General features: G+C 43.7%; 1 protein-coding gene across 1 annotated transcript; it reads right to left on the reverse strand.

The window, feature by feature from the left end:
- Positions 1-239: 239 nt before the first annotated feature.
- Positions 240-2,244, reverse strand: MID1IP1 (MID1 interacting protein 1). Its single transcript, XM_075196429.1, has one exon. It carries the CDS (start codon positions 1,744-1,746, stop codon positions 1,288-1,290), a length of 459 nt encoding a protein of 152 aa, XP_075052530.1. The 5' UTR covers positions 1,747-2,244; the 3' UTR covers positions 240-1,287.
- Positions 2,245-25,319: the final 23,075 nt, after the last annotated feature.

Consider the following 25,319-nt stretch of genomic DNA (forward strand, 5'->3'; position numbering starts at 1 on the left):
TCAACTCACCCTCTTTTACAATGAGACAAAACTGCAGAGCAATCAACAGTGGCACAGTGGCCATTTTTACAGAGAATTATCTGCAATTATGTGCAGCAGTTCAAATGGTGCTACATGTAGATTGTTGCATATATTTGTATTCTAAAACACATTTTATCTATCAAGCCACTGTATGAACACATACATAAGCAAATGACAACATTTGTAGTGATTGTTATACAAAATACATATAACCATGCTTTCACGTTAATACACATTGTGTTATTTATTAAAATATAATATTCAACAAAATAAAAAAGGCTTCATTTGACTTCTTGTTATTTTGCATATGACAAGGAACCATTCCACATCCTATTTAAACATTTCACAGATGTATCATTTAGTTCCAAAAAAAAATGTTTGGAGATGATGAAAGTTCATATGTCACTGGCTTAACAACAGCATAAATTGCCCGCTTGTATTTTGCTATGTTGTAGATTAATAATACACTGTGCACAACAATGAGAAATCCCTGCCCTGGATCACAAAATAATTAACATGGAGCCAAGGACATATTGAACTACGGTTGTGTTGTCTCTGCCTTTCTCATCCTCTGTTCCAGCATAATTGAATACAAGCATTTCTGGTACAGTGCAAAATAAGCGTTACACATTAACATATTTTAATTACAAAAGTAGTGCAATATCTTGAAAGGCTGATGCAATCTGCACTAGAATTTCTACCACAATGCCCCACCCATCTGCCCATCATATATTCTTCAGCCCTTCTAGTAACAGAAAGCAAATAAAAATACACTTGTCCTTTTCTCTACCTATTTAGCTGACTACTAATCATCAGTATCATTGTTGTGTTGATTAACCCCATGCGATCCTTATTAACGTACTGCACACATAATGCACTATGGAAGGAAGCAGGGACCATGCATCATAATGACCAGAGCCACCAGCATCCAAGGCATCTAAGAATGACAATTTCTGATCATTTTAAACTGGGCTGTGAACCTCAGGCAGCAAAAGGGTTAACCGGGGCTGTGCTAAAAGGATTCTTACTGCATTATCTTATGTTAGGTGCGTTACAGGAAACCTTATTCATATCATAGGTTACAGCTGTAAACCCCTGATATTATTAAAATAATAAATAAATATGAGCAAACGTTCTCTATGTTAATGATATACCGTCACCCTCTTCAGAAAATAAAAGACAGCGTTAAAAAAAAAATCATTAAAAATAAACCATAACCTATCAAATAATAAAAATGAGGATAAGTAAAATAGTAAGCCACTGGTGTCAATGTCCCCAGCTTCCAAATCCGATTTCTTCTTTATATCTGTTAGTGAGGATGTTGGCTTTCCGGGTGAGTTTACTGAGCACTGTGTGAAGTCCAGTGAGATGGTAGTGGAACTGTTTCTCCAGGTTCTCCTCTCCATCCGCATCCTCCAGCCTACTGATGTCCATGCTGGTCAGTTTGTCCTTTTTCCTATCATCTCCTTGCAGGATACCCCACTCAATGTCATTCCTGATGGATTTCAGCAGAATGTAGTAGCTGTGCATGTCTTTCCTTGTGAAGTAGTTGGCAGCCCCATTGCTGTTGTGGACCTCTTCCTTCACCTCTATGTCCAGAGGTACGTCCCTCAGCAAGCTGGGCACCATTACCGTCTGGTCCATGTTATTTACCGCCCCGATGAACCTGTTCATGGCATTGAACAAGGAGTGCCTCTGGTTGTATGTGTCAGATATCTGCATCATCTTTGCAGTGCGTTGTGATGGCGGTCGCGGTGATAAATCCTGAGCAGGGGAAAAGCAAAAGTGCCAGAAATGATCTGCTCCTGGGTATCACAATCCTTTCTTCTGGAGATGGGGATTAGTGTCGCAAACAAAGAAGACCAATGAGCTGCTCTACTTCTGCATCAGCTACTCAGATCATCGGCTGTGCTACTGTTCCCAGTGACAAGAGATTACAGTAATGCACACTCCTCCAACACAGAGCTGTTACCAACAGGGACTTGTTTCTTGCATAAAGCCGTGGTTGCATTAAGTCCCTTTACTTTGTCATGTAAATGATTTGAGATATGAGTCAGTGTGATAATAGCCACTCCTCCTTCCCTTCCACAGCAACCAGGCAGCCGGCTTTCTCTGACTCTCGAGCACAGTATATATACCCAGAGAGAAAAGGTGTAGCTGCAAGTGCCACCCCTTGCAGTATAGCAGGATAAAGCCGGTTCACATTTCTGACTGACCGAAAGTAACACAGGATTTTGCCTCAGCTGTCTTACATAGGAAACTCCTCCCCTATTCTCATCTCCTCATATTCAGACAAGTCCCCTCTGCCCAGTAAGGAGATCAGGCTGCTGCCTGGTAAACTCCCACCCCTTGCATCAGACTCATTTGTTCCTATGTGCAGCTTATTTACAGCCATTTAAGAGCTAAATGTATTCCTATGCATATACATGTGTGATGTTCATTCACTGGTCTGTGTTGTGGCACATATCCAACTTCAATGTAACTGCAGGAGGAAGGGCAGCAAAGACACATATTGCAGTAGACAAAAAAGTTAATAATTTATTATCTTGTTTGAAGGGAAGTTATAATGAAAGAAAAAATGTACCTAGATTGCTTGTCATAATAAGACAATCTATAGCAGGTCAAATAGTCCAGACGTATTTTCCCCAGGTTGTGAAGTGGTTGTAAATAAAACGCAGACACAAGTGCTACTGCTGATAGTTATTCTTCCAGTTTGCTTGTGTACATTTATAAAAATCACCAGGACAGCTGTGTGCCTATATTTAAAATAAATTATACATTTAAAGTGTGGCGGAGTGCATTTACATTTTGACAGTGAGATTGAAATGGTGTGACAGAGAACAACGTTCACCATTCGCTTCCATGTTACACTGAGTTTATTTAGTTGCTGTGGCATTCTAAAATGTCGGTGACACATGGGGTAAATGTATCATCGGAAATCGGTGACTTTGCAGTGATAATTTCAAGCGGCAATGGCTTGTAAAGGCAAACCTGGCTTGTAAAGGCAAACCTGCCTTTACATGCCATTGTAGCGCCTCTGCGGGGGAACAGGACAGACGCAACACAAAAGAACTTACCTTGTAAACGATGGTCACCTCCAGTCCGCTTCCGTTATCCTGGCTGCGATTTGATCCCAGCAGATCCGCAGCCACAACCCTTGTCACCTCCAACCAAGTCCCTCTAAGAAAGAGACAGAGATTACGGCCGTGCCTACCAGGTAAGGGCTGTCCGAGAATACGCCAATGAACAAGAACACTCTCAGTCCAAGCTCCCTTGCCGCCTCCTCACTTTGCTCTTGCCAAGGCACGGGGGACTACAGGCACTTGAGACCAGGACTAGTCCCGCCTCAAGTACCTCGCACACCTGCCGGTGAGTGCCGAACCGAAAGGGGGAATCGAGCGTGATACTCACCGGGACACTCCCACTTACGATCCGGTTCTCCTGCACCTCCCCGACACCTGCGGATGACAAGGAACACACAGCCTCCCTCTGCACTCTCAGTGAGACTAAGATGGGCACCCACAAAACTAAACTGGCTACAACAGCGACCCGACCCTAACAACACTCTAATGATCGGCAACGCAACTAAGTCAAACAACTATGACTAACTAGGTGTGGTGCACTAACGGAACTGCTCACTAACCACTACGGGGAACACCAGCCGGTGTTCACGGACTAAACCGGAGGGCAGTTCCTAACCCCCCTCACCCAGGCCGTACCAAGAAGCTGCCTTCTTGCTATGGGGTCACCCACGGATCCTAAGGACCGGCTGCACCAGGCCCGACTGAGGCTCACTGGAACAGCCCACTAACCTGCGTACAGACTGCTGCCCGGAACAGCCGATCGAACTGAACCACCCAACTGCTTGCACCCGGGTATCGAACACGTGTCCCACTCCGGAACCTGCACGGAACTGAGGACTGGAACACTCAACCTGAACCACGGGACGCCCCTGGAACTACGTTGAGCTGTGCTGCACTGCCACTGACTCACTCAGTCACCCCCTCTGGAAACCAGTGCGACCCCAGGGACCTAAGGGACGGGAAAACTACGTGTGTTCTTCCCTGACTATGTGTACGCTGGTAACTACACTTGTCCCCACAGCACGGGTTAGTACAGGAAAACACAGGGAACAAGAGCCTACCTTTAATGGGGGCCTGACGTCTTGCCCCTGGACACAGTTATGTAGCACACCCCCAAAATACCGTAATACAAACAATACTCACCGCACAGACAGAATAAATACAGTATACAGTACTTTGCACGCTACTCACCAGAGCACACCGCTGCTAGCCTACCAGCCGGTTGCTACAGCACCACAGGAGCCTCCGCTCTACTGTACCTCCTAATTCCGTGTGCTCACCTAACACAGGACCGCGCCTACACTCACGAGGCTCTCATGCCTCTACCACACACCACCAGGGCCTTATGCCCTGCACACCATGGGCCTCTGCCCAGCTGCACACAGAGCCTTGTGCTCTGTTTGATGGGCCTCAGCCCCCTCTCTAACTCAGGGCTCTGAGCCCACTAACTAGGGCCTTGTGCCCTGCTACCTAGGGGCACTAGCCCCTGCCTGCATAGGCCCTATGGCCTCCCTATCTGACTACTAGGGCCTTGTGCCCTTTAAAGACTATGGGCTATCCGCCTCTACCAAGGCCCTGTGGCCTTCCTATGGCCTCTAGGCCACTAACTACCTAAGGGCCTTGTGCCCTTGCACCTGGGGGCTCTGAGCCTCCCCCTCTCTAACTACAATTAGGGGCTTGTCCCCTTTATCAATACGGCCTACTGGCCCACTACTTATTCGGGGCCTAGTGCCCAATTCCCTGGGCCTTGTGCCCCTAATTCAATGTCCTCACGGGCCTTGTGCCCGACCGTGGCCACGGGCCTAGTGCCCGACTTAACGTTGAGGCTACTTACCTGCTCTGCGCAGGAATCTCAACTTGCCACGCCGTCTTCTGCCTTCTTTCTCCGGGTCTTCCAGACCCTCCAGCCGGCGGCGCCTCTTCTCCTGTTCGGCGCTGGGTCCGCTGCTGCTTCTGAGGCGGGGGCGCTCTCAGCCCTTACGAGGGCTACCCGCCGCCGATCTCCGCTGCTTCTGTTCTTGACTCGCTGCTCCGGACGTCCCACGACGTCCTTCTCTCTCTGCCGTCGACTCTCTTCTGGCAAAATGGCGCCACCCGGCGACTTATATAGTCGCCGGCGTGACGTCATCAGCGAGCGTTAATTGGCTCACGTCGGCGCCAATCTTTTAAATGGCCGGGCGCGAGCTGCGATTGGCTCACGTATCCGGCCGCTGATTGGCCAGCAGGGAAAGATGAGCCCTGATTGGCTCATCCTTCCTCCGCTGCCAGAACCTGGGGAAAAGAACGCATACTTACCGCCGCTGGATCGCTGGATGGGTAAGTAAGTTCTTGCTTCTTTCTTCACCTTCTTGCTGGGCACAGGAACCAGGGGCATCCTCTGTCCCTCCAGGGACACGGCGGCAGCGGGCATCTTCGCTCGCTTCTCGGGCACCGGCGACATCTCCACACCATCACCACTTTAAATTTTCTGGAACTCCAAAGTTAAAGAGTGACAGTGAACTCTATGCCCTCTTTCTCTATGAGCATCAAGTGAAGTTTAGAGCAGTGTGCAACTAGCAAACAGCAGGCAGCTGGCGGCTCAGTAAAGCAAGTGAGGGGATGAAGGGTGTCCCTACCTAGACATTTTCAGGGCACCTTTAAAATCTTGAAATGGGCCCCCAAAGGTTCTAGTTCTGCCCCTGGTTAGCTTATATGTTTATATGATTCAGTTGAATTATACACCTATCACATGTGAGTGTATTCAATTAAAATGTGACAGTTTAATATCTATTGCTAGAAGTGACTGAAGTATCTTAATATGCTCTGTAGCATCACTCGGCCCTTCAGTGTGGACTGATTAGCTGTTCCAAGTTCATATGCTTTAGTAATGGTGAATGCTGTGGACCTATATTAGGCTATTCTTTAATCAGACTGACTTATGCTGCAAACATTAAAACACTTGCAAGTATTGAATTTGCATTTTAATTTAAATGTTCATGCATTTACTATGCATTTGAATATAGCTGACCACACAAGCTGAAGTATTGGCCACCTAGTTCAATACCCAAAGCACAATAGTAATGTACAGTAATTAAAATCAATTTTAAAAAATGTGGTGGAGAGATAATTGTTATTGGCTTTTATGTGTGTGGTTATCTTTCAACCATACTAACAGGCTCCAGTGATGCTGAAAGAAATCCGGCGTTTTGCTCTGTATGCCGGATGGCTGGATCTTCCCACTTTGGCCACCTGATGTCTGACCAAACTGGACATCGATTGTGTAACTTGCTGCTTTCGCCAGTTTGCAATATTGGTGTAAAACACAATAAAACTGTTCTTAAGGCTCATATTTTAGTTAGGTTTCAAGCTTTTACAGTGCAATAAAAACAGGTTATTATATCAAATTGTTTTATGTTACTTACAGAGCTAAACAACTGGATAATGTTTAATGTCATTAATAGTTACTAGCCATGACATATAAGCAATCCCCCACCCTTTGTGTATCTAAAGGTAAATGGATACCCTGGTAAGGATTACATTTCAGTTTGTCTTTGGTTATTGCAGTTTAAAAGTCATGGACTATTCACCAGACACTAAGGCAGCGGTTCCCAAAGAGGGCGCTGTCACAGGGGTGCCACGACCAGCCAGAGAAAAAAAACACACAAAAAAAACGTACCAATCCGCGCTACGGCCGTGACCCAGCATCCTCCTCTCTCCTGCAGCGAGTTCGACATTCAGTGACAAGCTGTGGGAGAAAGGAGGATACTGGGTCCCATGCGCCGCACGGATTGGTAAGTTTTTTTGTTTGTTTTTTTTTCTCTGGCTGGTCGCGGCAGAGGGGGCAGAGTGAGAGGAGGCAGTGTGAGAGGAGGCAGCGTGAGAGAGGGCAGAGGGGATTGTGTGAGTGGAGGCAGCCTGAGAGAGCACAGAGGGTGCAACGGAGGCAGCGTGAGAGAGGACAGAGTGAGGAGGCAGCGTGAGAGGGGACAGTGTGACTGGATACAGAGGGGACAGCGTGACTGGATGCAGAGGGGGCAGCGTGAGAGAGGGCAGAAGGGGCAGTGTGAGAGGGGGCAGCTTGACTGGATGCAGAGGGGACAGCATGACTGGATGCAGAGGGGGCAGCGTGACTGGATGCAGAGGGGGCAGTGTGAGAGGGGGCAGCGTAACTGGATGCAGAGGGGGCAGTGTGACTGGATGCAGAAGGGGCAGCATGACTGGATGCAGAGGGGGCAGTGTGACTGGATGCAGAGGGGGGCAGCGTGAGAGAGGGCAGAAGGGGCAGTGTGAGAGGGGACAGCGTGACTGTATGCAGAGGGGGCAGTGTGACTGGATGCAGAGGGGGCAAGGTGACTGGATGCAGAGGGGGCAGAGTGACTGGATGCAGAGGGGGCAGCATTACTGGATGCAGAGGGGGTAGAGTGAGTGGATGCAGAGGGGGTAGTGTGACTGGATGCAGAGGGGTCAGAGTGTGTGGAGATGAAGGAGGTCACAGTGTGAGTTAGCTGTCAATTATTCTCTGACAGAAATATAATTGAAAAAAATATATAAAAATATTATTTTTCCTTGGATTTATGTGTATTATTTTTGCATACAACTAAATAAGTATTTTTGTCCTGACCTAAATACTTATTACGTTTTTTTGACACAACTACTTCTAAAACAGGACTGCTCTGTAATTATTTGGGAGGGGTGCCTTGAAAATATTATGGAGACTCTAAGGGTGCCGCGAACTGCAAAAGTTTGGGAACCACTGCACTAAGGTGTTTTTTCTCTCCAGTCACTATGGCAAAGTTGCTCTGCGCATGTGCAAAGACAAAATTGCAATAGTGACTGTAGGAGAGAGCCGGGAAGATGCGGTGAGGGATCCAAAGACCCCTCTACCGTAATGCTCTTCCCATAGGCTTCGATAGCTAACACCATCATCCAATGGCATCAGCCATCGAAGATAAATTCCGAAAATCTTTGATGGTCAGAAATTGGTAAATCACGCAAATAGCAGTCTCCATAGAAACCTATAAATTTTTGTTAGGAACCCAAACAGCCAGCACTACAAAACCCGGAGTCTGCTCTGAGGTCTGGTGTTCACTGGAGCCCCTAATGGTGGGGACAGACTTGGCCGCAGACAACAAAGTCGTGAGTTGTGCCCTGACTGAGGGGAACCCAGAAAAAAGAGTATAGGAGCACACAGCGGAGTGATGTCCAAGCAAGGGTCAGGGTCTGGCAGCAGACAGAGTATCCAGAAGACAAGCCGAGGTCAGAGGTCACAGGCAAAACAGCAGCGTAAGAGTTCAGGCAATGGGTCCAGGGGCACAGGCAATCAAACGTAGTCAGTAAACAAGGCAAGGGTCGGCAACAGTAGTCAGAATCCAAAAGTAATCAGAGAGCAGAGGAACACAGCAGGCTAGTATGACAAGCAGGAACTATAACCGGCAGGGACGGCTTGTCCCTTCCTGCCTTTTAAACAAGTGATGCCCAATCAGAAGTGCCCTGTAGGAAAGAGGATTTAGCCCAGCTGGGCTAACTAAACAAGTAGTGCGCACGCGCCCGGTTATCTGTATGCCGGAACGCGGCGCTATCAGCTAAGAGCGTCCCGACCGTTGCCTAGGCAATGGCCGGGACCTGAAGGAAATGACGTCCCGGTCGTCATGATGACGGCCGGGACGCTGCCACAACCCCGGAAGTGAGTCGCGGCGGTGCCCAGAGCCGCGGCGGCTCATAACAGTACCCCCCCCTTGAGGAGGGGTCAAAGAACCCCGACACCCAGGTTTTCCGGGAAACTTTTTAAAGAAATCGGCAAGTAATTCATCTGAGTGAAGATTTCTTTGTGGTACCCATGACCTTTCTTCTGGGCCGTACCCTTTCCAATGGACTAAGTAGTGGACCTGACCCTGGACCTTTTTTGAATCCAGGATTTTCTCGACTACGAATTCTTGATGTCCATCTACCAAAACTGGCTGAGGTCTAGAGGACTGTCGAGATTTGAATTGTCTGGAAGACCGGGCAGGTTTCAGCAAAGAGCAGTGGAAGGTGCTGGGGATTTTCAGAGATTCAGGAAGCTTCAGTTTGAAGGTGTCAGGATTTCCCAGGTATGACCACGGAGAGAGTGTAAGTGGTTATAATGACTTTATTAAGACACACAGATGACAAGGTAACTTGATTGCAGTTCAGTATACAGATGAGAAACAACAGGTAGCTTCAGCATACAGCGTGGAACTACAAGTACAATGGTTGTTGATGTGAAAGTCCAGTACACAGATAACAGCAGTAGTAGATTTCAGCAAGCAGCGTGAAACTAGAAGTACCAGGTATAATGGTTGTTGATGTGGAAGTCCAGTACACAGATAACAGCTGTAGTAGATTTCAGCAAGCAGCATGGAACTAGAAGTACCAGGTATAATGGTTGTTGATGTGGAAGTCCAGTACACAGATAACAGCAGTAGTAGATTTCAGCTGAGCACAGGGAATGCTCACAGGAGTGACCTGATGATCTGGCCCAGACTGTTTGAAGCAGGCAGGTTTATATAGGCCTCATGCAGGTGATACAACTCCCAGTGATCAAGGAAAATAACCAAAGTAGCACAGTGGCCCCTTTGGTGGGCAGTGGTACTACAAGTAGAATGCATAACAAATCCAACAGAGTCACTGCAGATAGCAGCTGCAGAATGCAAATCGTGACAGAAGGCTACTGCGTTAACTTGTCTTAGAATAGTAAATGGCCCAACAAATTTAGGCCCTAGTTTCTTGCAGGGCTGACAGAGTCTTATGTTCCGAGTAGAGAGCCATACTGAATCTCCAACTTTGAATAAACAAGTGGACCGATGAAGATCGGCAAAGACTTTAGACTTGAAGGAAGCTCGGAGTAAGGACTGATGTACTGATTTCCAGATCTTCTTAAGGCGGGTGGCCGTGGCTCCGATTTCAGGTGGTCTATCAGTGGATAGAGAGGATAAAGAGTTGACTCTGGGATGGAACCCCAAGGTTACAATAAAAAGGAGAGTATCGGGAAGATGTGTGGCATGCGTTGTTGTACGCAAATTCGGCCCAGGGAAGGAGGTCAGCCAATTGTCATGGTGTTTGGAAATATACAGTCGAAGGTATTGCTCCAAGGATTGATTCACCCTTTCGGTCTGTCCATTCGACTGCGGGTGGCAGGCTGATGACAAACTGAAGCTGATACTTTACTTATTGTATTCAACATTGGGAATTTTGTGTGATGCCTATAGGTGTGTCTAGCAGCAGTGGGGTATTAGCGCAATCCACCTCTTCTTATTAATACTTCACTAAACTGAGGCTGATGCCTAGGAGCGAACAAAAGGCCTTCCAGAAGACTGCAATGAATTGTGAGCCCTGGTCCGATACGGTATCTTCCGGTAGTCCATGGTGACGGAATATATATTTGATGAACAAAGTGGCCAAGGAACGGGCAGAAGGTAACTTGGTTAAAGGAATGAAATGGGCCATTTTGCTGAACCGGTCCACGGTTACACAGATGGTGTTACACCCAGAGGATAGAGGTAAGTCAACGATGAAGTCCATGAACACATGGGTCCAAGGTGTGACCGGAACAGGTAACGGCAGTAATCGCCCGGAAGGGGAACTTCGGGAAACTTTGTTCTTGGAGCACAGGTCACAGGACAATATATACTCTTTTACATCTTTAGACAATGATGGCCACCAGACAGTACGAGAAACAATTTCAATGGTCTTGGCAATACTGGGATGTCCAGAAGCCTTGTTGTGATGACACTGGGAGAGGACCGACTTTCTGAGGTGTACCGGTACGAAAAGTTTGCCCACTGGAGTTTCAGAAGGTGCTTGTGGTTGGCATTGCTGAAGGGTTTTACCCAGTTCCTGCATGAAGGCAATCAGAATAGAAGAAGCAGGAATAATGGAACAGGGCTCAGAAACTGGACTTTGAGAGGAAATAAAGTTACGGGACAGGGCATCCGCTCTTAGGTTCTTTGAACAAGGCCGAAAAGTAATAATAAACTGGAAACGGGAGAAGAAGAGGGACCACCGTGCTTGCCTGGAATTCAATCTTTTAGCGGACTCAATGTAGGATAGGTTTTTGTGGTCCGTCTAGATTGTGATAGTGTGTCTTGCTCCTTGAAGCCAGTGGCGCCATTCTTCCAGTGCCCATTTGATGGCCAGTAACTCTCGATTGCCCACATCGTAATGTTCTTCAGCGGAAAAGAATTTTCGAGATAGATAAGCACAAGGATGTAGGTGGTGGTCTTTAGAATCTTTCTGAGACAACACGGCTCCAACTCCAACATCCGAAGCATCGACTTCAACAATGAATGGGAGGTCTGGATTTGGATGTCTTAGAACTGGGGCAGACATGAAAGCATGTTTCAAGGCTTCGAAGGCGGATACTGCAGTAGGCGACCAGACCTTAGGATCAGCAGCCTTGCGGATCAGAGCTGTGATGGGGGCGATGAGGATAGAAAATGAACTGATACATTTTCTATAATAGTTGGCGAATCCCAGAAACCTTTGGATGGCCTTCAAATTAGAGCGTTGTACCCAATCAAGAATAGCCTGTACCTTTGTGGGGTCCATAGCAAAGCCTTCAGGAGAAATAACATACCCCAGAAAAGTGACTCTGGAGACTTCAAAGTCACATTTTTCTAGTTTAGCATATAGATTATGATGACGGAGCTTCAGAAGTACTTGTCGAACATGTTCCCGGTGTTGTTCTAATGAACGGGAATAAATCAGGATGCCGTCCAAATAGACCACTACGAAGGAACCCAGGAATTCACGAAGGACATCGTTTATCAAGTCTTGAAAAACAGCTGGAGCATTGCTGAGGCCGAAGGGCATAACAAGGTATTCATAATGGCCCGTTTGAGTATTAAAGGCGGTCTTCCACTCGTCGCCACTTCGGATACGTATCAAATTGTAGGCCCCTCGTAGGTCAATTTTGGAATAAATTTTAGCTCCCTTTAGTTGATCGAAGATGGCTGAGATAAGTGGCAAAGGATAAGTATTTTTAATGGTTATTTTATTTAGCCCTCTGTAATCGATACAGGGCCTCAGCCCACCATCTTTTTTTGCCACAAAGAAGAAGCCTGCTCCGGCAGGAGACTTGGAAGGCCGTATGAAGCCTTTTTGCAGGTTCTCCTTTACATATGATTCCATGGATTGGGTCTCTGGAATAGATAAGGCAAATAATCTTCCCTTGGGTAACCTAGAACCAGGGACAAGGTCAATAGCACAATCGTACTCCCGGTGTGGAGGAAGAATATCTGCTTCTTTTTTAGAGAAAACGTCAGAAAATTCACGGTAATGAAACGGCAACCGTTCAGGGCAGATCTGAGTAATTCTGAGTGGTAGAGACAAGCATGAGGAGGAACATCTAGGACCCCATTTGATGATTTCACCCTTGGACCAGTCGATACAAGGATTGTGAAGAACCAGCCAGGGGTGGCCCAGAATTAAAGGACCCGAAGGACAATTAATTAGATACAGAGAGATGGCCTCGGTGTGAAGGGCACCCAACTTTAACTGCAAAGGAGGTGAGCGATGATATATTAAACCCTTGTCAAGGCGATTTCCATCCAGTCCAAAAACAGTAATGACGGATTCCAGAGGAACGGCTGCGAAACCCAGGGACCGGGCGAGGGCCAAATCCAAAAAGTTTCCGGCAGCTCCACTGTCCAGAAAGGCTGGAACGGAAATCTCTCGTCTGTTGAAAGTGAGCTGAGCAGGTACAAGCAGAGAATTTTTTGGAGAGATGACTTGTAGGCCTAAATAGACACTCTCCATGTTCACTTGGCCTGGTCTTTTCCCGGTTTAACAGGGCAGAAACAAAGCAGATGGCTCTTCTCTGCACAGTACAAGCAGAGGCCCAAAGTACGCCTCCGGGTACGTTCCTCAGACGACAGTCGATATGCTCCCAGCTGCATAGGCTCAACCTGGTCAGTGGATGAAGTTTGAGAAGGAATAGGAGAAAAGAATGAAGGATTTTCCTTCTTAGCTTTCCTTTCTCGAAATCTTCTGTCAATCCGAATGGCTAACTGCATGAGTTCCTCGAGGGATCCTGCAGTGGGATACTGGACAAGGGAATCTTTGATTTGTTCTGAGAGTCCCAGCCGGAACTGACTACGGAGAGCTGGGTCGTTCCATTCACAATCTGAGGCCCAACGTCTGAAATTAGAGCAGTATTCTTCTGCGGACCGCCGTCCTTGTACTAGAGATCACAGCTGTGCTTCTGCGGAGGCCACTCGGTCCGGGTCGTCATAAATCAAACCAAGTGCTTCAAAGAAGGCGTCCACGGACTGCAAGTGAGGGCTGTTGGAATCCAGGCTGAATGCCCAAGATTGCGGATCCCCTTGTAGGAGAGAAATGATTATCCCCACTCTCTGCTGTGGAGATCCAGACGAGATTGGTCTCAATTTGAAGTAGAGTATGCAGCTTTCACGGAAGTTACGAAAGAGTCTGTCATCTCCCGAAAAGCGGTCAGGTAAATGCATCTTGGGTTCCACCACTGCGGACTGAGCAGCTTGTGAGGATCTGGATGCCTGTTCCTGGGCAGCCTGCCACTGGGACAGTTCCTGGACCACTTGGGACAAGGTCGGGATTTGTCCTGCCAGCACTTGCGCCGGACTTGGTTCCATGGAACCGAATGCGATAATTCACTCACACCTGGTGCTAAAAAAAAAAATTTCATTTTTTTTTTGGGCCGGTTATAATGTTAGGAACCCAAACAGCCAGCACTACAAAACCCTGAGTCTGCTCTTAGGTCTGGTGTTCACTGGAGCCCCTAATGGTGGGGACAGACTTGGCCGCAGACAACAAAGGGTCGTGAGTTGTGCACTGACTGAGGGGAACCCAGAAAAAAGAGTATAGGAGCACACAGCGGAGTGATGTCCAAGCAAGGGTCAGGGTCCGGCAGCAGACAGAGTATCGGAAGACAAGCCGAGGTCAGAGGTCACAGGCAAAACAGCAGCGTAAGAGTTCAGGCAATGGGTCCAGGGGCACAGGCAATCAAACGTAGTCAGTAAACAAGGCAAGGGTCGGCAACAGTAGTCAGAATCCAAAAGTAATCAGAGAGCAGAGGAACACAGCAGGCTAGTATGACAAGCAGGAACTATAACCGGCAGGGAGGGCTTGTCCCTTCCTGCCTTTTAAACAAGTGATGCCCAATCAGAAGTGCCCTGTAGGAAAGATGATTTAGCCCAGCCGGGCTAACTAAACAAGTAGTGCGCACGCGCCCGGTGATCTGTATGCCGGAACGCGGCGCTATCAGCTAAGAGCGTCCTGACCGTTGCCTAGGCAACGGCCGGGACCTGAAGGAAATGACGTCCCGGTCATCATGACGACAGCCGGTACGCTGCCACAACCCCCGTAAGTGAGTCGCGGAGGTGCCCAGAGCCGCCGCGGCTCATAACACTTATAAATAACTATTATTATTTACTTATTATTGCGGTTTTCTCCTTAAAACTACCGTTCTCTTTTGCGGGGGATTTTATGCTCTTACGAGCTTGGTAAATAGGCCCTAAACATAATTCCAGTAAAATGTACATGACTTTCCTGTGCTTAAGCATGTTACTCATGTTAAGTATGGGTGTACTGTGTCTTTGTACAATATAATTGTGTGTCTAAATAAGCATATTACTATAATACATAGTCATTATGCTTATATGTGAAATGCATACATAAGAAAACTATTAACAGTTATCTGACTTATAAAAGTTTACATATGTAGATACACAAGAAATATTTTGAATTTTAGCAAAAGTGTCACTGCTCAAGAATGAGAAGTTCAGAAGAATAAAATGTATATTTCTCCAAAGTATATTAAACATGTGCATTTCTTAATATGAGTTGTATTTTACATAGCAACAATGTGTAATGTATGTTTTATAATGAGTAGTTAGTTGCCTTAAAATCTTAGATTAAATATTGTTTAAATTATTTCTATGTTCAACCAATCTCAAGGACAATTAAAGACCAGTCAGATTGTAAGATAACAATTAATTGTTGTGCAGATTAGCTGTACAACACTGCTTTTGTTTATTCCCCGGCGCCGGCAGCTGTGATAGGAAACACAGAATAAATCTCTTGGCAGAGGATCGCTGAGTTTGTGCTTGCCTAGCTAGTGAACTCACAGAACCCATTGAACAAGAGTGTCTCCCACTGCAGCACATTCATTTTACATCCACTCTATCATGATGTTCTCACGACTTCCACACGCTCTGCTGTCTGCATAAGCTATTAATAGGTATGCTGGTATCACCCCACAGCCATACTGTTAGGAACAGCAGGTAACTGCTGATTTATTTTTGGCTGCTGCAGTGTTGTTTTCAGCCTGAGTGTGATCACCTGAACTCCTCTCATCTGCAGCTCTATCTGACACCTGCACTGATTGGCTACTACTGGTTTAAATACCTGTCAGCTTCACTCTACCTTTTCCGGTTATAGTGGTCACACGCTTGCTTCTATGTGCTTCTGGTTCTGTGATTAGTCTGCCAGTTTCCTGATTGATCCCTGTTTTGATCTCTGCTTGTATACTGACCTTGCTTGTTTACTCGTGGCCCTGACTTCTACTTGGATTCGGACTCACCTATGTCTTCACAGTGCAGATTTACTGCTCAATCTTGCTCCGGCATTTTCCCTGACACTGACACTGTGCTGCTCTCTAGCTCCATCTCACACAGGCCACAGCTGGTACTACACCATCCTCTACTCCACACTGCTAATCTGTAATACTGGTGAAGGTTGGTACTGCATCCTGTTACTACTCAGTGTCCTGCTTTATCTGGTCCTGGAATATCTCTGCTCAGCATCCCACTGTCAATACCTCTGTGGTGCCTACCTACCGGAGTTGAGTTATTACAACCCGAGAATAAGTCCTGGAGACAACCGAGTACCGGCGAACATATCTGGATCTATGAGAAAGGGGGTTGCTATAGGTGAAGCTCTCGTCAACAACAGGTTCTGATAACTCAACTCATAGGGTGATTCGTGATACATACCTCCAGCGTGAACTAATAGCAGCCGGCTTCATCACTCTGTCTCTAAAACCATCATAGCCAGTAGAAATGTTTATATGCTCCTCCCATCTTCTGTTATGGTCCAATCACAGTTTCTTCCCTTTCTCCAAAGGCTTCGGAGTTCCTGGCAACAGGAGAATAGGCGATTGTAAAGTCACATGGGCCGCGGTGATGCCATCTAGAACGCAGTCGGTTTAATTGATTCTAGAAGCCCTCCGGTCACATTCCTTATTTTGTGTAGCGTTACCGCCTGCCTATCCTCCTGTCTCCAGCCCCATGGTAACTGCAATATACAATCTGCCTCGGCAACACAATGACAGCGGTTGTTTGGTGGATAACATCTTGCACTTTAATGTTGACAGTTAGATCTAGTTGCTCCTTCTTCACCAGACGTGTTACTGGTATAACCTGATTATGAAATAGATTATATAGTTTATCTGTTTATGACATGATGTTATGGGAATTGTAATGCACCAAGGTCCTCTTTGCAGCACATGACATATGTATCAGCACAGCCTCAAAGTGTTCCAGGATTTTTTTTCTTATTAAAGGTTGACAACTATGAATTAGTTATCGTAGTGTCATATTGTGGAAAAGTAAACAGAATTACAATTCATAGTTTACATTTTTGTCTTCTTAGCAAAAGTTACCTGGGCTATATTTCTGTACATATCCTTTTAGTTTGATACACGTCCATTTTGGCAGCAGCAGTCAACATATCATTTTGCTATAGCATCATAAGAATATTAGGCTAAAGTTGCATTACCACAGATAATTACATTTTTTCCAATTAAAATAAAATTAAAATAGTTGGAGAGTAGGAGGACTAAACAGAAGCTGCAAATCACCATGCATGTGATAATAATAAATAATAATGCATGTGGTCACTGATTGGTCGTCCGGGTCACCCCCTTCCTCTGTGTGGCACAAAGCCCCAGATAAAACAGCTGCATGGAACAGACCCCATGGGAGTGAAAGAGACAGTAAAAGTTTGTAGTGCAGCTCTAAAGCAACAACGTTTTTTGTTATTAACATAAATCACTGTGGCAGGCTATAAGAAGAATGTTGGCATTTACCATTTTCCTTGTTTTATTTTCTTCAGGCTGCTATTAATGAATTATATTTCTGTACTGTTCCCAGTGACAAGAGATTACAGTAATGCACACTGCTCCAACACAGAGCTGTTACCAAAAAGGACTTGTTTCTTGCATAAAGCCGTGGTTGCATTAAGTCCCTTTACTTTGTCATGTAAATGATTAGAGATATGAGTCAGTGTGATAATAGCCACTCCTCCTTCCCTTCCACAGCAACCAGGCAGCCGGCTTTCTCTGACTCTCGAGCACAGTATATATACCCAGAGAGAAAAGGTGTAGCTGCAAGTGCCACCCCTTGCAGTATAGCAGGATAAAGCCGGTTCACATTTCTGACTGACCGAAAGTAACACAGGATTTTGCCTCAGCTGTCTTACATAGGAAACTCCTCCCCTATTCTCATCTCCTCATATTCAGACAAGTCCCCTCTGCCCAGTAAGGAGATCAGGCTGCTGCCTGGTAAACTCCCACCCCTTGCATCAGACTCATTTGTTCCTATGTACAGCCTATTTACAGCCATTTAAGAGCTAAATGTATTCCTATGCATATATATGTGTGATGTTCATTCACTGGTCTGTGTTATGGCACATATCCAACTTTAATGTAACTGCAGGAGGAAGGGCAGCAAAGACACATATTGCAGTAGACAAAAAAGTTAATCATTTATTATATTGTTTGAGGGGAAGTTATAATGAAAGAGAAAATGTACCTAGATTGCTTGTCATAATAAGACAATCTACAGCAGGTAAAATAGTCCAGACGTATTTTCCCCAGGTTGTGAAGTGGTTGTAAATTAAACGCAGACACAAGTGCTACTGCTGATAGTTATTCTTCCAGTTTGCTTGTGTACATTTATAAAAATCACCTGAGCAGCTATGTATACCACTATTTTTCTTCTCTACCACCTGGTCCATGGCATAATATGTGATAAACCTTCCTCTTCCTCCCCCTATTCCCCTAATCCGTCTTCCCCACTGTTTGTCTTCCCTTTCCCCCCCAAGCAAAAATAATAAGAAAAACAACATTCCTGTTTCTTGTCAATAACATGCCAATGTATTCTGTGTTGTTTTGAGTTCTCTTTAATGTTTACTCTTTTAAGTGATGTGTTTCACATTCATGTCAAATGGTGTCTCATTTTCACGCCTATGTTGTTTTGGAAAACTTCAATAAAAATGTACTTTTCAAAAAAAAAAAAAAATCACCAGGACAGCTGTGTGCCTATATTTAAAATAAATTATACATTTAAAGTGTGGCGGAGTGCATTTACCTTTTGACAGTGAGATTGAAATGGTGTGACAGAGAACAACTTTCGCCATTCACTTCCATGTTACACTGAGTTAATTTAGGTACTGTGGCATTCTAAAATGTCAGTGACACGTGGGGGTAAATGTATCATCCTCCGATTTCTGCAAGTTGCCGGAAATCGGCAATTTTGCAGTGATAATTTCACGCAGCAATGGCTTGTAAAGGCAAACTTACCATCACCACTTTAAAGTTTTCTAGAACTCCAAAATTAAAGAGTGACAGTGAACTCTATGCCCCCTTTCTCTCTGAGTATCAAGTGAAGTGTAGAGCAGTGTGCAACTAGGAAAACAGCAGGCAGCTGGCGGCTCAGTAAAGCAAGTGAGGGGATGAAGGGAGTCCCTACCTAGACATTTTCAGGGCACCTTTAAAATCTTGTAATGGGCCCCCAAAGGTTCTAGTTCTGCCCCTGGTTAGTTTATATGTTTATATGATTCAGTTGAATTATACACCTATCACATGTGAGTGTTTTCAATTAAAATGTGACAGTTTAATATCTATTGATATAAGTGTCTGAAGTATCTTAATGTGCTCTGTAGCATCACTCTCCCCTTCAGTGTGGACTGATTAGCTGTTCCAAGTTCATATGCTTCAGTAATGGTGAATGCTGGGCACCTATATTAGACTATTTTTTAATCAGACTGGCTTATGCTGCAATTTGTCTAAAACATTAAAACACTTGCAAGTACTGAATAAGTGTTCATGCATTTACTATGCATTTGAATATAGCTGACCACACAAGCTGAAGTATTGGACACCTAGTTCAATACCCAAAGCACAATAGTAATGTAATTAAAATCAATTTAAAAAAATGTGGTTGACAGATAATTGTTATTGGCTTTTATGTGTGTGGTTATCTTTCAACCAGGCAGCGCCGCTTTAAATTTTAGCAGTCAACTCGCCGATTTCCGGCGACTTGAAGAAACCGGAGTATGATACATTTACCCCCTGATGTCTAAGCAACCTGCTGCTTTCGCCAATTTGCAATATTGGTGTAAAACACAATAAAACTGTTCTTCAGGCTCTTATTTTAGTTAGGTTTCAAGCTTTTACAGTGCAATAAAAACAGGTTATTATATCATATTGCTTTATGTTACTTACAGAGCTAAAAAACTGGATAATGTTTATTGTCATTAATAGTTACTAGCCATGACATATAAGCAATCCCCCACCCTTTGTGTATCTAAAGGTAACTGAATACCCCAGTAAGGATTACATTTCAGTTTGCTTTGGTTATTGCAGTTTACAGTCATGAATTATTCACAAGACACTGCCATCGGGGACAAATTCCAAAAAATCTTTAATGTTCAGAAATTGGTAAATTACGCAAATAGCAGTCCCCATAGAAACCTATAACTTATAAATATCTATTATTATTTACTTATTATTGCAGTTTTCTCTTGAAAACTACCGCTTTCTTTTTCGGGGGATTTTCTGCTCTTACGAGCTTGGTAAATAGGCCCTAAACATGATAATTCCAGTAAAATGTACATGACTTTCCTGTACTTAAGAATGTTACTCATGTTAAGTATGGGTGTACTGTGTCTTTGAACAATATAATTGTGTGTCTTAATACGCATAATACTATAATACATAGTCATTTTGCTTATATGTGAAATGCATACATAAGAAAACTATTAACAGTTATCTGACTTATAAAAGTTTACATATGTAGATACACAAGAAATATTTTGAATTTTAGCAAAAGTGTCACTGCTCAAGAATGAGAACTTCAGAAGAATAAAATGCATATTTCTCCAAAGTATATTAAACATGTGCATTTCTTAATATGAGCTGTATATTACATAGTAACAATGTGTAATGTGTGTTTTATAATGAGTAGTTAGTTGCCTTAAAATCATAGATTAAATATTTACATTATTTGTATGTTCAACCAATCTCAAGGACAATTAAAGACCAGTCAGATTAGAAGTTAACAATTAAACGTTGTGCAGATTAGCTGTACAACACTGCTTTTGTATATTCCCCGGCACCGGCAGCTGTGATAGGAAACACAGAATAAATCTCTTGGCAGAGGATCGCTGAGTTTGTGCTTGCCTAGCTAGTGAACTCACTGAACCCGTTGAACAAGAGTGTCTCCCACTGCAGCACATTCATTTTACATCCACTCTATCATGATGTTCTCACGACTTACACACGCTCTGCTGTCTGCATAAGCTATTAATAGGTATGCTGGTATCACCCCACAGACATACCTCCAGCGCGAACCAATAGCAGTCGGTTTCATCACTCTGGGCCTGATTCATTAAGGATCTTAACTTAAGAAACTTCTTATTTCAGTCTCCTGGACCAGGGGTGCAAATTAGTATTCTGTTTTGCACATAAGTTAAATACTGTCTGTTTTTTCATGCAGCACACAAATATCAACTTTAAATGTCAGTGTACAAATAAGCTATCAAGTATTTGTGTGCTACATGAAAAAACAGTCAGTTTTTAACTTATGTGCAAAACAAAATACTAATTTGCACCCCTTGCATTGTAACATGGCTTTGTCCAGGAGACTTAAATAAGAAGTTTCTTAAGTTAAGATCCTTAATGAATCAAGCCCCAGATCACTTTGTCCTTCAGTCACTATGAAGAGCATCATAAAATAGTTTAAAGGGAATGCCTAGGGCAGTGTGGGGAATTATAGGGGTCATTTATAAATGCACTTTAGTATGTTTTAGGCTTAGTGCTCCAGATTACAGGAAAATCCCAAACATTATGAATAATCAATCCTATACCTAATCTATACAGCATTTGTAAATGCTATCAGTATCTCATTTATATAAGGCAACCTTTATATTTAATTTAGTGGTTTCAGTGTCAATGTATATCTTAGTCATGTCCTTATGGGTAAATAAGTTAGTGACAGATGCCCTTTAAATGTCATGAAAAACTTTAGATTTTGATGCGTTAAATGGCCCGCAGGAAAGAACTAGCAACATAGATGTGGAATACTAAAGTGTTACAGAAATAGTTTTGCTTGCAATCTTCTTACAAAACTAATAAATTCTGGCTAATTCAATTTTTGAAAGAGATAGATGGTTTGTTTCTTGAAATTGGCAGGAAATGTATCATTTATTACTATGCAAAATCAATTGAAAAGGAAAGACTGATTTTGTTAACCAAGAATAGAAAGAGTTGGAAGTCCTGGAACTCAGAGTCAGGTATTCTACTCCTGCCTGGGCATTAGCCCATTAATCAAGATAGCTTTTTGAAGGCAATTTTCAGTATATTTCTGGTGTGAGCATTTTTTAGAACAAGAATGGAGGTAGAATTTTTTATGTGAGGGGATGTTTATTGGTAAGTTAGAAGTGTTCAGTACTTCACCTTGTGTTCACTGTATAAACTCTACATCTCTTGGGAGGTATTACCTTGATGAATTCACCTTAATGGGTTTAGCAGCAGCTGCTCAAGAACTGAGAGGCGGTGAGCTTGCTGAGAAACTACAGTATAATGTTTTTTTTGCTAGTCATAGATTGAGAAAACGGTGAAAATTCAGATAATGACATACAGCATGTGTCAGGGACAAAGAATTTGGGGAGATTTACCAGGATCTTTAGGATATTTTACAATGCTCCTGCTCTCTAACTGACAGTGCAGAGAATGATAGCAGCTCAATAGGATTTGGGTATCCTGCATTAGAATAGAGAGGCAGTTTTATAAGTACAGGCCCACCTGATACATTTTTATGTGACCGTCTTATATAAACATTTTTAAAGTTTGTCTGTTATCAAAACATTTTTCAACATACTATAAAAGTGCTTAATTTTTCCCCCTTTCTCTCTTCTTTCACAGTCATGACAAGCAAATTAATAGGGATGAGGTTGCAAATTAAAGCAGCTGTCTAAGTTACTGAGAGACGTCTTTTAATTTGAAATCACATTGGCCTTGATCTAGTATGGGTAGTTTCGCAATAGGAGGTAATTATCAAAATGCAAAAAGGGTCAATGTGCAGAGTAAAGTCATATTTAGTTATGCTGTGCATCTCGATTTATACAGGTGAACCTATTTTACTTTCAAAACAATTGCAGTACGATTCATTAAGGAACGCAAAGTAAAAACAATTTGCGTTTTTTGGTTAATTGGACGGACATTGCATGCAAGTACACCCATATTCAAGTACAAGTGGATCCCAAGAAATGTTTAGTTGAATACGGGTATTTGTATTCTCTGCCTTCATGGCACTTGCTGTATGCAGACAAACACAAGACAGTGCACAATCCATATGTATATATAAAGTCCCATCTGAACACCTATCCTGGCATGCATATGCAGGGCCATCTTAACAACATTATGGGCCCCCTGGGCAAAGCAGTGCATCGGGGCCCCTACATATATAGATATATATATATATATATATATATATATATATATATAGATGTATAGAGATACAGATATAGATATAGATATAGATATATAGAGATAGAGATAGATAGATGTACTTGCTCAGTGATCCTTGAAGGTTTTTTTTGCAGGTTTTTATTTTTGCAGGATTATTTATTCTTATTAAGAGCCCTGCCTATGGGGCCCCCGGGCACCTGCCCATCGTGCCCAATGGAAAAGATGGCCCTGTGCATATGCACCTGGCATTTGCAGTAAAGACTGTGTTATATTCTTGCATTGCCACATAAATGCTTATATTCCTGCATTGCCACAAAGCCTGTATTATATTCCTGCATTGCCACAAAGACCGTGTTATATTCCTTTATTGCCAGATAATACACCTGCCCTGTAACTAGTGCAAGTGATACGGCTAAAAAACACGTACCTTAGAGATGTCCAAAGCTTGAATTGGATGAATGTGCATGTGTTTAACCTTAGAATACCCTTACTGTACATTGCCTACGTGCATACGCCCCATGTCTCCCCAGTTTCACCCTTTAAAATTGCAAGTAGACAGAAGTATCCTTTGCTTTTGAAGATGAATTGCATGCACTTGCGTTCACTGGTATATAATTTGTTTCTGAGCATACGCAGAGTGATTTTATGTTAAATACGGCACATATCAGGATCTACATTCCTTAATGAACAAGGCCCATGGTTTGTGGAGCAAGATGCGGGACTTGAAGGGAAGCAGAAGTTTGCACTGGCAGATAGGAGGAGTTGGGCTTAGTTATGTCACTTTTTGTATGGAGTAAAAGCACTGGTGCATCCTCTTGTGAGGAGCAATGCAAAAACGAGATTTCATTTTACTGAGCAAAATTGTTAAAATTTGATAAATGGCTTGAGAGGGTGCATTTTTAGGGAGTTTTTCTTTCTGTATGGAAGGGCACATAGCCTATTCCTCTCTGAATCAGCACCAAGCTAATGAATATAAAGTCTTGGCATATACTTTTAATGGGATGCATTTTGCAATTTTCACTGGTACTTTGACAGAGAATCACATTTCTTGGCACCCTTTGGTCAATTTAAAAAAAAAAAAAAAAAAAGTTTAATTTGTGCTTTGTAACTGTGGTCCATAAAGTACAGGAGCGCAATGTTAATCCAAGCACATTGCTCTACATGATTGGCAGGTTATTTTATGATGGCCAATATAGTAAAGTTTCTCTCTAGATCTTCAGATATAGGCTGTTTTTTTAAAAAGAAAAACAAATTGAAGAGTAAACTGTAACTGTAGCAGGATAATCCTGCTCATCACTGACCTGCATTTGCATCTGTGCATGTGATAGCATCCATGCGAACATGGATGTGGACATAAGTATGGTACCAAAATAACCTCGCCAGGAGATTTCACTTGGAAAAACAGAGATGCCCTTTAGTTAAATAACAAAGCTTCAGCACAACAAGTTCTGGTGAAAAAAATGTCACCAGGTGATGGGTCTACTGTTATTAAGCTACCTGGGCTGTCATGTAGAAAGTGTAATCTTATAGCTCTTTATCACTAAAATCCCAGGTCAGACATGAGCTAATATGAATATGGCTTAATATGTTAATATATAATTTGAACATGGCTTCAACCCGTGTTGAAACCTAAACACCACACTTTTATATCCCGGGTCGCACTGGACCCATGTCTGCCCTGCATTATCAAGCAGAGTCAATAAAAAGGGACAACAGAGGCTCTTATAGAGGACATAGCAGGCTCTTATAGATGGGTCATTAAAAGGGGACAGCAGAAGCTCTCATAGATGACATAGCAGACTCTTATAGGTGGCTCTTATAGGTGAGTCACATAGGTGGAAAATGACTGCATTGCTGTAATCATGGCCAACGAGAGATATCAGCAGCTACTGTGCAGTAGTTGCTGTATTATTGTGTATTCCTTCTGTTTCTGGATGCAAACGACAGATTAATGCAGCCGGATACAGTCTGTAATCTGGCCTCGATGACACCATAAAAGGTTTCAAACTACATGTATATCCACAGTATGCTGGAGCCATAGATGGGACACACATCCCAATTACTGCCCCCAGAGACAACTCGGCAGACTACTACAACCGAAAAGGCTGGTATTCAGTTATTCTGCAGGCTGTAGTTGACCACAATTTTTGGTAAGCATCATATTCTTGATATTTGGTAAATAATGGAGAATATGTAATGTATCAGTCTGGGGTGCTGCTTCTTCAATACTAGTCCTTAGGTCTTCATTAACAAAGGAATCATGTTCGCTATTATCTGCTGTCTCTTCATCCACCATCTGTGACGAGGGCGAGCCAGTACAGCTGCTTTCTGGGGTTACAGTACTGTTAGCACAGCTCGATGAAGAAAGGCGAATGGGGTTGGATAGGGCTGAGTTGCCAAATACAACATTGCCCAAGTTATAATAATATGGCCACTCCATGCGGCTATTGTTACTTTACTTTTTGTTGTGGTCATGCACCTTGCTGTATTGC

This window comes from Mixophyes fleayi, chromosome 2, assembly GCF_038048845.1.
Source record: "Mixophyes fleayi isolate aMixFle1 chromosome 2, aMixFle1.hap1, whole genome shotgun sequence".
Lineage (NCBI taxonomy): Eukaryota > Metazoa > Chordata > Amphibia > Anura > Limnodynastidae > Mixophyes > Mixophyes fleayi.

Coding starts and splice junctions, on each gene's coding strand:
- MID1IP1 (XM_075196429.1), bottom strand. CDS start 1,746: ATGATGCAGATATCTGACACATACAACCAGAGGCACTCCTTGTTCAAT.